Source organism: Acartia tonsa, chromosome 14 (assembly GCF_053477335.1).
Source record: "Acartia tonsa isolate MP-2025a chromosome 14, ASM5347733v1, whole genome shotgun sequence".
Lineage (NCBI taxonomy): Eukaryota > Metazoa > Arthropoda > Copepoda > Calanoida > Acartiidae > Acartia > Acartia tonsa.
The window spans coordinates 11,796,120-11,813,136 of NC_137273.1; the positions used below are offsets into that span (position 1 = coordinate 11,796,120).

General features: G+C 41.2%; 1 protein-coding gene across 2 annotated transcripts in view; it reads right to left on the bottom strand.

Moving 5' to 3' along the window:
- Positions 1-15,110, bottom strand: part of LOC145305729 (gem-associated protein 2-like) — a 37,507-nt gene extending 22,397 nt beyond the window's left edge. Inside the window, exons 1-7 of one of the 2 annotated variants that reach the window (XM_080147469.1) lie at positions 14,588-15,110; positions 14,095-14,215; positions 12,852-13,162; positions 12,270-12,362; positions 10,936-11,020; positions 10,207-10,258; positions 617-670 (exon numbers count right to left, since the gene is read on the bottom strand). In XM_080147469.1, coding sequence (XP_080003595.1) covers positions 617-670; positions 10,207-10,258; positions 10,936-11,020; positions 12,270-12,362; positions 12,852-12,926 — 359 coding nt within the window. In that variant the 5' untranslated portion in view covers positions 12,927-13,162; positions 14,095-14,215; positions 14,588-15,110. Of the gene's footprint in view, positions 1-616; positions 671-10,206; positions 10,259-10,935; positions 11,021-12,269; positions 12,363-12,851; positions 13,254-14,094; positions 14,216-14,587 lie in introns of those variants that run through there. The other variant, XM_080147470.1, reaches the window with a different exon arrangement.
- Positions 15,111-17,017: the final 1,907 nt, after the last annotated feature.

Consider the following 17,017-nt stretch of genomic DNA (forward strand, 5'->3'; position numbering starts at 1 on the left):
TAATTAGGGTCCATTCCTGCTTATAACAATAATGAAGTTAATTCGAAAAAATCACGAAACCTATAAGTGGTTTTCGACTGTCGTTTGGGGGCAACATATCGAAAAATTGACAACCTCTCCATTCCCCCCCCCCCAAAAAAAAATATCATATAAGATTTATTTCACTTGTTGCTTATACCTTATACTTGTGTCCATCCATCCATTAAAAAGTTAATGTATTTTAAATGCTCTGTTTAAAAATCTCCTATTTAAACCAATGAAGTGGACCAATACATACTCCTAAGGACGTCCAAGCTTTTTCATTTAGGGTAGGAGGTTAAAATTTTTTTAAAAAATTGTGAGTGCCTATGGCATATTATATAGGCAAGGACGCCCAAGCTTTTTTATTGGGGGTGGAGGGTTATGGTTATCACCCCTTTACTCCACTTTTATTCATTCACCCCAATACTTTCTTTCTTATTCACTTAATCACATGGACTCACCTATATATACATTGTATAGTCATAGACGTGCATAAAACATATATCCAGTATCATTAATCCATTATCTTTCCTGTACTTTTGTTTTAATATTGTTGCGCTACTAATGAACATATCATTAATGTTCTTTTTTTTACCTGTTTAATTTAAGCCTTGTATCACTGAACTCAGTTACTTGTTCATTTTGCCACCTAAAAAATAATATTTAGTATTTACAGCTTTTCTATATTCTAGAGGATATGGGGCCTGTAAATTAAACTGGTGGCCAAAGTTTTATAAACATGTTCTTTGATTCGATAGCTTTTATTAAATCTTGACTGGTTGGCTTAAACTTTGAGTGACCAAATTTTTTCAACCAATAATTTTAATCTAAAGAAGGTGCATTTGAGAATAGTTATTTCTCGTATCGTATTATTGTGGTATCTGCCTAGGGTAAATGGCAGACACCAGAGTTCGAATAAAGACTACGGCAGTGTGAACAGACGTGGACACCTTACTATAGAGAAGCTACGCTTCTCTAGCATTCACTAGACAAGAATCAACATCTATTTCAGTTGTCACTTTATTGAAGGTGTAAAGGATACTGGAGTTATATACAACAAACAATAATTACATGGATAGGAATAAATAATCATAACATAAAAGCATAAATAATACATATACAATGGTCAGTTTGGGCAATAATGATTCCCCCATCCCTGGAAAGGGTGGGGGAGAATTAAGAATACAGTTAACCATAATAAACATGACAGATTCAAATCATTAATTCTAAGCGTAGGGAGGGGGTCACTAGACCCCTTCCCCAGGACTCGGGGGAGGGCCATTGACCCTCCACCGAACCCCAGATCAGGGGTGCCATAGACATGGCTCACGGTTGCCGAATACCACAACTCTCCCCTCGGAAGGCTGGGAGATGGTTTCCCTACCAGACTTCCGACAGTGGTTGAGGCCTTCGGCCCGCTCCTTAGGGCTAAAATATATACAAACGATAATGATTCAATGGAATCCTAGTGGTGAGTATCTTCTTAGGGTTGATGGGCTCCCAATGTGGGATAGAAGGCAGAGGCTGACTTGGGTTGGATCCGTTGGTCAGCGCCGGCAGGCATCAGGTTTGCTGGTGGCACAGTTGTGGCTGGAACGGTCAGCAGTGGGGCCTGCGGGTTGTTGTTGGCAGCGGCTGGGGCGCTGGCTGCCAGATTGATTGTCTGAGCAGCGGCCTGTCCTCCTGAGGGGCCGCGGGGTCTGCCAGAGGGCGGTCCTGGCCTACCTGGGCGGTCATGCCCGCTGTCCGTTGATTTCATAGACACCATTTCCTCGGCTGCTTCCCTGCCGATGGGAATGGCATCCCAGTCCACTGAAAAGTCCCGGGACTTGGCATGGTTGAGCCTGGCTCTAGCCATCGCCTTCTTATACAAGGCTGGGTGGTACAGGAACACTTGTGATATCGCATTCAGGGCTGCCCGGACTCCTCCTTGTGCTGCTGCCAGAGAAATGATGGTTAGGTCCCCCAGCAGTTTGAGGATCAGCAGCAGCAAGCACAGGATGGCGGCGCCATCTCCCCACTTGTGGATGGCTTGTCTAAATCCTGCCCAGACATCCAGGGCTGCCTCTCCTTCCTCCGCCAGTCGGTCAATGTTGTAGGACACTATCCCATGGTCTCCTGTGGCCGAACAGCTGCCTTGCTGAACGCAGGAGCCATAGGATAGGCCGGTCAGTATGGCACTCTTGTATGCTGGGAACGCCAGCAGTTGTTGCCAGTCGTTCAACTCAGCCTGTGAATACAAACCACCTGAACTGAAGTCATCTAAGGGGTCTGTCAACAACTGCTTAGGCGTATCCAGCGGGGGTGGCCTCTTCTTGGGAGCAGGGGTTAACTCTATCCAGCCTTCCTCCGCGTGCACAGTCAGGGGGTAGGTGGAGGAACAGGGAATCTTGGTGGCGTGCTCACTGTATACCCGCGTCACAGCGTCTACAAAACCTGTGGGCTCCACTGGCACTTTGTCCCAACACTCCTTGTGTTCGCGGACAACATACTTGTGCCTTTGGCAGGTCAGCTGCAGCAGGATGTCTCCCCTCAGTACCGAGAACGTGCTCCCCTGGACACGCACCGGGTGGGCCGGATCTAGTTGCTGGAGCTTCCAGCAGTTGGCCGCTACTTCTTCTGCTGCAGTGCTTCTCATGCGTGTTTCCAGGGTAAATCCAATATAACCGGCATGGATCTGTGCTTGAAGGGGAACGTCAACATCCCTGGCCGACACTCGGGGCAGCGCAGCCGCGGCTGGGTCAGCTGCCACAAACAACGCTGGATGGTTGGTGGCATGGGCCTCGAAGTCGCAGTTCACAATTGAGGTGGGGCTGGTCATGTTGATGAAAAACTGGGCCTGATGGTCAACCAGATATGCATCCCTCACCAGGCTGGGCTGGAGGCTGCGGATCAGCCTCAAGGGGCAATCTCTTCCCAGGTGGTCCCACACGTAGGTTGCTTCCCCAGTGATACAGGACAGCTCAGAATGGGGACAATCGAGGGTCAGGTGGTCAGACTGGGACTCCACCCGTCCATCCTCCACCACATAGGTCTCCTCCTTGACCAGCAGCCGCCGCTCCTGGAGCACTAATTCATTGCGGTAGAGCTGGCCCTCAAAGTGGACGTCCTCCCCCTCGCAACCCACCCCCTCGGGGCTGTTGACGAGGGCGCCCACCATATCAATGGTGAAGAACAGGGGGTGGTTCAGCTGGAACGTCAGTGGCTGGGTCTTGCCTGGCAACGTGTATACTCGATTCCTGGCCAGGTCTCGGCACGCTTCTGGGTCTATCTTGGTTGGCCTCATGAGGGTGGGGACCGAGGTCACCTTGAGGTGACCCCATACCCCACACCTGAATGTCCACTGGGACACGGTGAGCTGACAGCTGAACCCAGTGGTTTCCCTCACCTTGACTTGCTGCAGGACGTGGATGTCATGGCCCAGGGGCACCTCCTGGTGTAGGGGCTCCGTGTCACACATCTTTTCTTTGTTGTAAGACGTGACATGGGTGGGGTTGGCACAGTCCCACCCCACCAGGACGTAGCTGGTGGTAGGCCACACGGCTGCCAGCAGGAGGCCCCACAGGACCATCCACCAATGGGAGAGGCTTCCAGGTAACCATCTTCCTCGTGCACGCGGCTGGGGATCTCCGGCTCTGGTCACGGCTGCTTCTTGGGGCTGGACACGGCTGGGCTGCTCCTGGCTAGACACCAATTTCCATTGAGCGTTATCTGTATGCGGCCGAGGCACCCCGATACCCTCCCCAATGACAGACTGGCAAGCGACTGGCACTTGCCTGGGTGTCGGCTCCCCTAGCCCTAAATGCTCCCTTCCCTGGTCCAAGGCATGCCCAGTGGCATGGGGCTGAAGTGCATGTGGCACAGGCTCGCCCTTACTCAATGCCCTCCCCTGCCCTAGGAACTCAGGTGCATGTGGCACAGGCAAGTCCTTATTTTCCCAATTTTCAATCTCCCCAGCCTCAAGTGCAGGGGGCACAGGCAAGGCTGGGTGTTTACAAGGTTTTGGATTCAATACATTTAACAAATTCAACTTATCCTGATGGTGAGCCGCTGGGTTCCCTTGGCTGGTAGAGGGCTCTGGATGGCATGTAGCTGGACTCTCCCTGCAGGCTGGTGGCGCTGGCTGGCATGTAGCTGGGCTCTCCCTGCAGGCTGGTGGCGCTGGCTGGCTGGGGGTGACGGGTGTCACCCCTTCCTCTGGGACCGCTGGCTCGTTCCAGGACTCAGGTCTCTCGGTGGCGGCGACGGTTGTCGCCCCAGACATCAGGTTGGATGCTGGCTCGTTCCAGGATCCAGGTATCTCGGTGGCGGCGACGGTTGTCGCCCCAGGCACACGGTGGGAGGCGCTGGATAGCACCCCCCCATCATCCCAGGTGGCGACGCCGGGTGGCGTCCCATACATCGATGCAGAGGTGCTGGCTAGCACCTCCTGCCTCTCTCGTTCAGCGGCTGCCAGGGCCTCCCCATACACCGTCTCAGGGACGCTGGGCAGCGCCCCTCCACTCTTGCTGGGTAGGCTCAGTCGGGCAGGTTCCATCATGTTGAGGCTGAAAGGCTGGGGCCTCAGCACCTCTGGCTCAGCTATGTTGTTGGGCTGTATCAGCTCTGGCCCCAGATGGTTAAGACTGAAGCCTAGGCCAACCCGGTTGGGCTCAGCCGCGCCGCCCAGTACGTTGATCCTAGCTGGGACAGTCCCGAACTGCGGCATCCCATCGGCTCGGTCCGCAGCTCTGGGGGCGGCTGCTTGCGGTGGTGGTGCTGGGGGCGCGCTCCCTTCCATATGGGCCACTCTGCTGGGCTTCCCTGAAGGGGCACCTTTGTCGGCGGTGCGCCTGCGGCTGGCTACCTGGGCCCAGTCAGCTCTACACTCGGCCGCCGTGTGGCCGTCATAGTGGCAACGCTCACACTTGGCAGAACGGTCACGGCGTGGCTGGGTGCGCCTCTCCTCTAGGCTAACTTCCACAGGCGTTGGACAGTCTCGAGCTCGGTGGCCTCTCCCCTGGCAGCGGTAGCAGCGGCCTGGAACCTTGTCATCTGGAGCGACCTTCCCCATCTGGTGGAGACCCGGAGCCAAGGAGCCAATCTCCATTGGCTCCGACTCGTCATATTGGGGCAACTGGATGCAGGCAGATCCAGTCAGCCCGTCGGTCGAGTCCACTAAGCACACACCTTCCTTCAGCTGCTTAGTAACCATGGTCACGGTGAACATGGCCTTGCGAGTGTACTCAGGTACACTCGCAATTTCATGGTTCATCATGAGGCGTTTTACATTGGCGTTACGAATTCCACGGTTTAATTCGTCCACCAACAATTCAAGATCCTCATGATTGTAGGCGTCCCTATACAAGGCGCACTTTGTTGATATGTACGCCTGTATAGGTTCTGTCGAGTGTTGCTTGTAGTCCCTAAACGCTTGTTTAAGCGTTTGGGACTCAAAAGCAGGGCGAAATAACAATTCACACTCGGTCTTGACCTGTTCGTAGGTCAAGGCTTGGCCTGCCTCGCCAAACAGATGGGACGCCATTTCCGCCGCTTGCCCTACCAATGACAGTAGTAGGGCGTTGCGGCGGTTGAGGGAATCATGAGGTGGCACGCGGTAAGCCGCCCATGACATCTCCAGTCGGCGGATATGTGCCGACCAGGACTGCTTGGGCGGCCCTCTAAACTCCGGCAGATTGCTCAGCATCAGCTTGCGGTACTCGGCTGGAGCCGGCTGAGGGTCATCCTGGAGCCATCCTGGGGCTTGGTCACCTCCTGGGACTTGATGCTGGTCCATTGGGTCAACGGTGAAACGGCGGGCACAAAGTTATACAGGACTACAATGAATGGGTTGTCACTTGAGGCTTCCTAGCCTAACAGCCAACACTGTTTGTATCACTAGGTTGGGAGTTTTAGTTGCAAAGATATAACTTAGCTGTACTTATCAATAGTTAGGTGTTGAGGTAGATAGATGTTGAGGGTCTGAACTGCTGTCAGGAACTGATTGGGTTTTCCCTTATCACACTAGAGCTAGGAGGAAAGAAACTTGCAATTCTTTATTTGCTAAAAATACCCCTGTTAGATGCTATGGAGTAGCTCTGCTCTGGTGTGAAAGTGTGTGTGTGTGTGTGTGTGCGTGGAATCTTCTGTCCTTGTAACGCGCGTTCGCGCCGTCAAATCCGCGCACACGGGGAAAACGCGCTCTCACCCCTCAGCTCGCTCCCTCATTGGTCCGCTTCGTCCGTTGGATTTATGATGTTTTCCGCACTTTGTTGCGCTACCCGTGAATGGCGCTCTGTATATCCGATCGCTAGCTCCACACTACAGACGGACTTAGTCTAGTGTGGGTAGGAAGGGGGAAGCGCGTGAGGGGACGGGGGTAACTCCGTCCGTTCCCACTGTGAGGGAGGGGGTAACTGTGTGCTGGTGTAATGGGGCCTTTGCTTCTTAATCTTAGGCTTATCTGTTATATAACCCTGATTGTATTTGTCTTCAAATGGAGAGGGGCCCCCTCCCCTTCCCTTGGAATAAGGGGTGTATTGTTATTGTGCTGTGGGCTTGAGATTGTTTTGATTATATTACATCTAGCTTTTATTGCTGTCCTTATCACAATTGCATAACAGATTTGTTGACCAACTCTGTTCTATTTTTAGCTGTTATCACAATACACAGTAATCCAAGCCTGTTCTATTCTTAGATTTATCACAACACAACAATTTGTTTGCCAAGCTTTGCTCATAAATCTATTGTTTGGCCATCACATTAGGGTGGTAATCCCTGCAAATGTGATATAATATCTGTCTTCTAGATGGGTGGCTGCGTTGTAGCTTCTCAGGATACTCGGGGTTGACGTAGTTTTTCTCTGTTCTGGTGCACTACACCCGTATGTTAGCTCGCAGCTTGCAGCTATGTGGCATGTTTCAGCCTATCGGCGGCAGGGAATGTCCCGTCCTGCTAGCGCCACTGGTTCGGATCCTGCTATTTCTTGCAGTAAAGTTGGCCTATTTTCAGCCGTCTACACGTATTTGGCTTGTTTCAGCCGGTCCGCAGGCCTGTTTCAGCCCTTTTGGCGCTCAATTCTCCGTTAGATATCAGCGCTGCTCGCGGTTATTCGTCAGATTTCGCTGTTTTGCTTCCACAACTGCCGGATGCAGAGTTAAACTTTGCTGTCCAGGGTGGGTAATTCAGGTTGCTTGCGTCAGTTTTGCCAGATTCACTGCTGGGAGTACCTTAGCCTCAGATGCGCGTCTGCTCTACACTTGTGGTTCGCCGTAATCTCACACAGCTGTCACCAAAGTTGTGGTATCTGCCTAGGGTAAATGGCAGACACCAGAGTTCGAATAAAGACTACGGCAGTGTGAACAGACGTGGACACCTTACTATAGAGAAGCTACGCTTCTCTAGCATTCACTAGACAAGAATCAACATCTATTTCAGTTGTCACTTTATTGAAGGTGTAAAGGATACTGGAGTTATATACAACAAACAATAATTACATGGATAGGAATAAATAATCATAACATAAAAGCATAAATAATACATATACAATGGTCAGTTTGGGCAATAATGATTCCCCCATCCCTGGAAAGGGTGGGGGAGAATTAAGAATACAGTTAACCATAATAAACATGACAGATTCAAATCATTAATTCTAAGCGTAGGGAGGGGGTCACTAGACCCCTTCCCCAGGACTCGGGGGAGGGCCATTGACCCTCCACCGAACCCCAGATCAGGGGTGCCATAGACATGGCTCACGGTTGCCGAATACCACATTATAAACGGCTTTCCGCGGATATAGAATGTACAATTATAAGATAAAAACTAGTTTTTTTTGCCCCGTGGTGCCGAAGGCGCCGGCTAAAAAAAAATAGTTTTAATCTTATGATTGTACATTTCTATATTCGTAGAAAACTGGATATAAAACGATGCTAGACATAGTTTTTTCGTATTCATGAGAACCGGTTCCTATCCACCGGATTCAAATAAATACGAGAAACATAATTATGGATGTCCATCATTTTTTCTTGTCTTATATTTTCAGATTCATGAAAAGGTATAGGTAGTCAACGTGAAAAATAAATCTAAGATAATATTTGGGGAACAGATAAAATTGTCGTCTTTAGAGTGAAGCGTTGCCCCCAAAAATCATGGAAAAATCAGCTGATATTACCAATTTTTTATTAATTTAGTTTTTTGGTTACAGCTACTTCAGATTATTTTTGGAACAGTTTATGTCAATCAAATAAACAGAACGTCATTAGGCTTACATAATTATTAATTACCTTAGTAAAATCAAATCTAACAAGGGAGGCAGGGGACATTGGACTGTTAGAAACACTAATGTCCAATGTTTTACATTCCCTTTTTCTTATTCGCTGGCTTAAAAACTTAGAGTACTTCAATTATATTTTGATTGGTCTTAACATTTCCACCAAAACTTTCAATCTACAGAAGAGATAATTTTGTCTATCATCATTGGGGTCCCATATAAATTTATCGTGCATATGCTTATTCTTTAGATTCCTGACTCTAATACAGCTTGAATGAAGAATATTACTTCTAAGAAACCATTAAAACGTTATTCGTCGATTAAAAATACGCCTATTTCTTACTTAACGTCCTGAAAAGTACACAAATGCAGTTGAGATTTATCCAAAAAGTTTGCAGAGTTTTTAATTGAAATTGACAGTGATAATTTTTACACTACCAAATTAATTTGCAAGCAAAGAAATGCATCCAAGGGACAATATGTAGAATATAGATTTGTAATCTTTAACAAGGATTACTTCAATAAATGGGAGGCTTTACAAATCAGAAGTAACAATTTAAATTAGAAGAAACAATTTAAAAATTAAGGTATCAAAAATGACCAGATGTTGGGCTAAAAACTTATCGTCCTAGAAATTACCCTTTTAAAATAAAATCAAAAATCAGAATATTAGAATTAGAATAACAAATTTATGTCATGATAATGAACACGCATGTTCAAAGACTTAAGTATTTTATTATTTGTCGTTAATAGAATATTTCACAAATTTTTTTACCGATAGAGTTTTTGCCATTAAAATATTTAAACTTTTTGAGAATTTACAGAAATATTATTTTCCCCGAGTGTCCTTTCAATGCATGGTAGGTATACATACAATGGAATCTGTCAGAATAACTTTTATATTGACACTTTCAATTATTTATCCTTCCTTCTTCACATCATTACAAGCAAAGCTACTCTAAAACAATTGTATATACGTACGTCCAATTAAGCAGGAAAGCAAAACTTTTACATAAGTTTTAATGGATTTTTAAAAAGAAACAGATTAGTTTTATGAAATTTAGGCCTTACTATAGTCAATTAGATTACTAATACTTATTGACATAAAAAACCTATAGGTAGCTTAGAACGACTAGAAATTATTTTCAGACAGACACACTTACTATAGTTAAAACTACATTTCATTATACTTACACCCTACTACTTAGGCAGATAAGACATCCAATTGCTGCAAAGAATGTTTGAAAATCATTTTAAGTTAGGTTTAACAAAAATTAGTTGAAAAATAGCAAAGGAGCAGGATACCGAACAAGGAACTTTAAAAGTATGGGACATGCATAGAAAAACTAAAAAGCATACATCTTTTTTAATTTATTGATCGTTTATCGCTCAATATGATGTTATATTAGTTACTTAAAACTGCGCCACTTATGGACCTAATCACTCTTGTTTATTGTTTATCTTTCCTTCTTTATTAAGATAAGTGAGAATCACAACAGTAAACTTTAGATGAAAGATACAATCTAACTAAATTATCATCCACTCAATATTTGTATCCTAAAGGTGTGTATTGTGTATTTGTATTAACCAGAATTAGAAAAAAAAACGTTTTCAAAAAGTAACTAAACCAAGGGTTTGATTGGTCTTTAAAATTTTATTTTCTAAAATGTCGATAATTATTAAGTATGTAAGTGATTTAAGGGCAGTCAAGATATAAATCAGACATTTGAAAATGTATAGGTATTTTTTTATAATAATACTCATAAGAAAATTACCTACTTCTACTGAGTCAAAATAGTGTGAAAATTGATGAAAAAAGGTTTCTAGGAGGTATATTTAAAAATAGTTTTTTTTGAGTTTCCGGTATCAACTAAGATCATAACAGGTTTAATATTCATCTGACGGAGAAGTTATAGGAAAGGATATTAGTTACTTACTTCTTACTTGGCAAATAGGATTCAGGTACTTCTGGTTTCACTCTTCCACAGCCTAGGAAAAAAACAGAATTTATTTTGACTTAAGTGTTTTATGTATGTGGATCAGATACAACCAAATTATGGTCATAAATAACCTCCCCTTCTCCCCCGAGGCCTCTATTATATTTGAACTTGGTAGGAGGGGAAGGGGAGGCGGTTGTCGAACCATTCTAATTTTCAATTTTAGGTTTTATTTGAACAATAAAAAAAATTGGGCGAATTCTCTTGCGAGGTTTAAGGTACTCTTAAAAACAGCGTTGCGGAGCTGTCTGTGAAGATGGCGGCCCCAGCTCCGACCTAAAATCAAGAAAAACTCAACATATTTTTTCCCCTACGTCTATTTTTTACTTTTCAATTTTCTAAAAGTTCAATTTTTGATAAAAATGGACTTGAAAAACTTAAAAGGGACATTTTCACATGACAAAACAGATTTACCAAATTATAATTAATAAAAAATCTCTTTATTTAGCTAATTCAAATCCGGAGCCGTTTTTTAACGGATACGGCAAAATATGGATGCTCCACGGCTCCCGGCTCCACAACACTGCTTAAAATAGTTTAAAACCTTCCCAGGGCCTATGAGAAGCTTAAACTGTAAAGGAGACACATGTCAGTCAAACAGTTAACAAGATCCTTCGGTACAGACTGACATCCCGTTACTTTTAAATAAGGAGAATTGATAGACAATACCTGCAAAAGTGTCAATACATGTGGGGGCTTTGATTTTCTTAGAATCTATTTCAGCTGTTACAGTATCAGGTATTCGTTTTCTTTCCTAAAATATATCATATGGGTAATGCAAATAAATAATTCATAATTTTATTGCTATAACTTCTATACAAAATTTTGAACTTTTAAGTTTAAAAGAAACATAGATCATCCATGAAAACACTTTAAGATTTTTTTCTTGTACCAATTCTCTGTATAATAAATATTTAATTCAAAAACTTATTATGACATTCAAAGTAGTGATTGGAGGACCTGTACCTAGGGAATAGAATAATACATTTAAAAAGTTAAAGTTATAAAGTAAGGGTAAGAGGGTAGGGTCCATGATCCACTAACACTTCCAGGGGTTATACCAATCATTACAGTACGGTTAATTGAGAAAGAAAAGTATTAGAAATAAGATAGGTAAGTGTCAAGTTCAAATACTTAAAAATAATATTAGAACACAATTCACAGCGAAGTGTATATCTTCAAAAAATCAAGTTTTAGTAAACTATCATGCTATAAGTAAATCTTTGTAAATTCAAAAATACATTTTAAAGAGATTTTCAAAAAAGGAATTTGAAGATATTATTAAAATGTTAAAATCAACTTTTTAATAGTTTTTAGTCGCAAAGATTTACTAAAACTCCCCTTGTCTGCCCGTCTGACTTTCTACGAAAAAATGACTTGTTTTTGGCTGCTATTAAAAATAAACATTTAATTGTTTTTATAAATTTTTTTATGACAATGGACATTCACTCAATAGTACAATACGTTGGTCCGTTGGTCTGTAATGCATGAAAACAGATGCTATCAGTAAAAAAATTGCTTGATTAGGATCATACACCAAATTGTTCACTTGGTCCCTTAGTTTGTCTCTAATACTCTAAGGACAACATAGTTCCTTTGTGTTGATGTTTCTAATTCTATGCTTCGCTACTAAAGGATTTAATTATTCTTATCTAATTAAGGCTTTTGACCCTAATCTTAATTTGTTTTGTATCAAATTACATTCCTCTAAATTAGGTAATTGTTTAAACTTAATTAACAGTGAGAAAAATAATATAAACCGTACAATAAAAAAATCAGAAAATACCTATCAAAGTTTGCAAAAAAAAAAGATGAAAAATCGAAAATTTATCTCGTTTTTCGTGGACGATAAAGGTAGAAATAACTAATTTGACCAAGTTGTCTTTATATTGCCAGAATAATATAGAAACCCATTCCGGTGTCTGTTACATTGCGAAAATACAAAAAAATCCATGGTTGTTATTGCTGCGCTTGTTTTTCTGTTGCCATTCTTGTTCTATTACCTTTATGACCGATTTAAGATAAGCAAATCCGTCCATAGGAGGATTGTCATCGGAGTTTTCTTCATCTGAACTGTCATCGGGGATTGCTAACGCCTGAAAAATCGTACAAAATAGTAGCGAAGCTACTCCATGACTTCTTTTGTCTGTCTGTCTACCAGATGGAGGAGATGATTACTGAGCTTCAATTCAAGATAGAAGGTGAAACTTCACATTACTAGTCTTTAATTCACTTTGTCTGTTAGTCTGTTAGAACTGCTATCTGAAATCAAATAGTCTTGATTATGATTATGGGTGCGTTTAGAGTCTAGTCTCAATTTTAAAATATTCTGTACCTGGCTCATATATTCGTCCGTCAGGCTGTCCATCCATTCATTAAGCAAAGTTGACTAGGGAATAATTTAGATACTTTAATCCGCTTGGATAGTAGATACATATGCTTCTATAATTTCTTGTGAAGATTATCCTGACAAAAGTGCATTAAGGCATTTAATTGCGTCCACCCTACAGTATCCATACAAATGTGATATACAAAGCTGCAATATGAGATGGGAGACCAAACAGCGTAGCTGTTCTTCCACTTACTTTTGGCATCAGATCTTCTGGACCTTCATCATGTTTAAACTTTAACGACATTTTTGTAATATCTAAAATTAACATTTTATATATAAATCATAATACAAATTTTATTACTATAATTAGATTATTTTTAATAACTTTTGATATAATATTACAAATATTAAACTAAATCAGTGTTTTAATCATATTACATTTAGTGTATAAAAATAATTAACGGTATTATTAGTAAATATGTTATTTTAGTAATTAATAACAAATTGTATTCTTTTTAGCAACTATTTCTTGTTATTCAAAAGGCACTTCCAAATATCAAAATACTGTTTAATATTAAATTGCATTATCAAAGCTTAAAAATTCTAAATTTGTGCTTATTGTAGAGTTTTAAAAGTAAAAAAATACATAACTCCCCTTATAGTTATAGCATTGGTATTTGGCAATGGAAGTTGCTTTAATGTTGTCTGTGCAATAGACCGACTCAGAATTACCACTTTTTTTTAAATTCAATGGGCGCGCTATTTCAACCCATTCCTTTTATGATATAAAGACCAATGATACCAAAAAAAGTGTTCTGGTAGCTTTTTTTCAGCAATATGTCAAATTCGATTTTCATAAAAAAGGGGAAGGTTCCCCCCTGGGGGTGAAATTTTTTTTTCTTTCAAACCATGGCTTTATACACCTTCCTGAATTCGTCTTGAAGAGTACATTAAGGATCAAAAAACGATTTTAAAATATTTTGATCATAGCAAGAGCTATTCTCAAAAAACTAACAATTTAGGCCATTTTAGCAAAATCAGGTGATTTTGACGGTTATTTGAGGATAACTTTTTCTGGGATCAATATTTTTAAAAAACGTTTTTTGATTCTTAATGTACTCTTCAAGACGAATTCAGGAAGGTGTATAAAGCCATGGTTTGAAAGAAAAAAAAATTTCACCCCCAGGGGGGAACCTTCCCCTTTTTTATGAAATTCGAATTTGACATATTGCTGAAAAAATAGTCTGAGAACACTTTTAAAGGTATCTATAGTCTTATATTTATGAATAGAATGGGTTAAAATAGCGCGCCAAAAAATTTTGCATCTTGAGTCGGCCTACTGTGCAATGTCCATTTTCAGTAGACCAGGGAGTCCCCAAAGTTTTATAATAACTAACAACTTTGAAGACTTTAATTGAATTTTGATTGGTTGGTTCATTAACTTGAGTGTCCATTAGTTTAGTTCCACACAACATCAAAGCAACTACTATAAATACCTTATGTTGTTTTTTAAGTTAAGATAATCTAACATATTCATAGTACATATCAAACATTACTATTTTTATACATATTATATTTAGAGATCAATCACATTTGTTTTATGCTTTTACATGCATACTTTAGTGGTGTGCCTTCAATTCCGCAAATGTATCACATTATCAGAATGGCAAAATATCAAAACATCACCAAGTACTCCATTTTCATCAGTAAACACAAATACCTCCACTTAATTATTTGCTGTTGTGATTGTTATACAAGAAACCGTAGGTATTCAAATCTGTGTGCAGGGTAGCAAATGTTCATTTGTTTATTTACAGTTTTATTTTGGTTAATCTCAGTTTATAATAATCTATCTAAATTGTATGTAGCTAGTTTCAGAAAGATATGTTGCTGTTCTATGACGCGAGAATTGTTAAACTGGAAAACTAATTACTGCGCTACTGTTAATGGTGAATTTTTATTTAACAATATGCGGAATTAAAAGCACACCTTTTTTGTACAAAAAGTTATTAGGGATGAAGACATAAGTAAAAAGATATATCTTTATTTTCAAATTTGTTGGTTTTTGAAAGCGAAGAATAAAGATATTACATGAGTTTTAAAGATAAAAGGAAAAAAATTTCTATAAACAGCCGTATTTAAATTTTTTTTCTGAAAGCAATATTTTCAACTGATCAAATACTTCCTTCACTTATCCCCGTTACAGCATAAATCCGCTAATTTTAAAGAATATTCGGGTATAGTATAGTCCCTATCGTGGCAACATTCCCTAAGGAGCGATTTTTCGTATTTTCACAGTAGCTTTTCTCCTATTTCTAGCCCCTGCAGGGCCAATTGCCTAACCCTGCAGGGCAATCACCAAACCCAATATAACCTAACCTAACCTAAAATAACCTTTTAAAATCCATTTTAAAAATACGACGAATCGCCCCTAAAGGGGCGTTGCCACAAAGGGGACTATACCCGAATATTCTATTCTTGTTAATCTTTCTTCATATTAAAACTATATAAAATTTACATGATAAGTACATAATATAAACTTCCATAATTTTCACATTCAGAAAATGATTTTTATGAATTATTAATCATACCAACAGTACATAGAAAACGTATTTTTGCTCAAGCTTTATAATACTTAGGTAGGTATACATAATTTTAAATCTAACAAAAGAAAAAAAATTCCGTTAGTTTTGATAAGAGGACGTTTAAACTTATTTTTTTTTTTTTTGGGGGGGGGGGGTTAGATATACCACACTTTTCTGGGATCTTGCTGAGTCAAGTATCAACTGTTGGGAATATCAAAGGATGACTCCATGCAAAATTTGAGCCGGATCCGGCCAAAACCGGCCGTGAATTTTATGAAAAACCGGTTTTTTCCGGTTATTAGGGGGTATCTGTAAATCGATTCAGCTGGAGCAAAACCGGTTAGAGGTACAAAAAATTTTACTTCACATGAAATTTAGCCAATGCAATTGCCTACAAAAATGTACTTCATCATCAACTTGATTGGACAACTCTTTCCCCTCCTAAATGTCCATTAAAACCTCGGAAACGGCAAAAATCGCCAAAAATCACGCCTTCGGCGGCAAATAACGGCTAAACGGTCAGCCGGTGGCGAATGAAACATAAATAAAGAAATGTCTGCCTCAAAAAGTTGTTCAACACCAAAGAGATGCTTGAAGTCTCTAAAACGACTTCTTCCCCTCCTTTAAGGGGAAAAACTGAAAAAACGTGATTTTCAAAAGTATGCCCACTTCGTGGGTGTGGGGGGCACTGAACCCGTCACCCCAGGGTCACCAAATATAAAGTCTAGGCGGCCCACAATGCTGAATTTTCACCAAGTGAAAGTCTTGTGTCATTATCTCTTATGAGAAAAAAGTTATTAATTAATTAAAATTTCAAATTGTGATTTTTTGATGGATTTCTTTGATGAAATGACAGGCCGGTCAATTTTTAGGCCATTTTTTGCTGTTATCGGCCCGCCACGCCCACCTTTTGTCCGACCTAAGCCTGGTTATTTGTAAGGTCTAAGAAAAAAAAAATCCCAGATTGGATGAAGCACGACGTCGCTGCGTGCCGTCAAAAATCGCTGGTCGGCTCATTTTGCCCCCTCAAACCCTCACCTCGTGCCATTTTTCTGTGTAAAGATTATAATTATAATCTTTTGCGTAAGTCTGTTTTTTTCCTAGACCTCACAAATAACCAGACTTAGGTTGGGCAAAAGGTCCCGTGAGATTATCTCAAACCGTTTGGGCCTGGCGGGCCAAAAACCGCAAAAAATGGCCTAAAAATTGACCGGCCTGTCATTTCATCAAAGAATTCCATCAAAAAATCACAATTTGAAATTTTAATTAATTAATAACTTTTTTCTCATAAGAGATAATGACACAAGACTTTCACTTGGTGAAAATTCAGCATTGTGGGCCGCCTAGACTTTATATTTGGTGACCCTGAGGTGACGGGTTCAGTGCCCCCCACACCCACGAAGTGGGCATACTTTTGAAAATCACGTTTTTTCAGTTTTTCCCCTTAAAGGAGGGGAAGAAGTCGTTTTAGAGACTTCAAGCATCTCTTTGATGTTGAACAACTTTTTGAGGCAATCATTTCTTTATTTAAGTTTCATTCGCCTCTGGCTGACCGTTTAGCCGTTATTTGCCGCCAAAGGCGTGATTTTTGGCGATTTTTGCCGTTTCCGAGGTTTTAATGGACATTTAGGAATGGAAAGAGTTGTCCAATCAAGTTGATGATGAAGTACATTTTTGTAGGCAATTGCATTGGCTAAATTTCATGTGAAGTAAAATTTTTTGTACCTCTAACCGGTTTTGCTCCAGCTGAATCGATTTACAGATACCCCCTAAAAACCGGAAAAAACCGGTTTTTCATAAAATTCACGGCCGGTTTTGGCCGGATCCGGCTCAA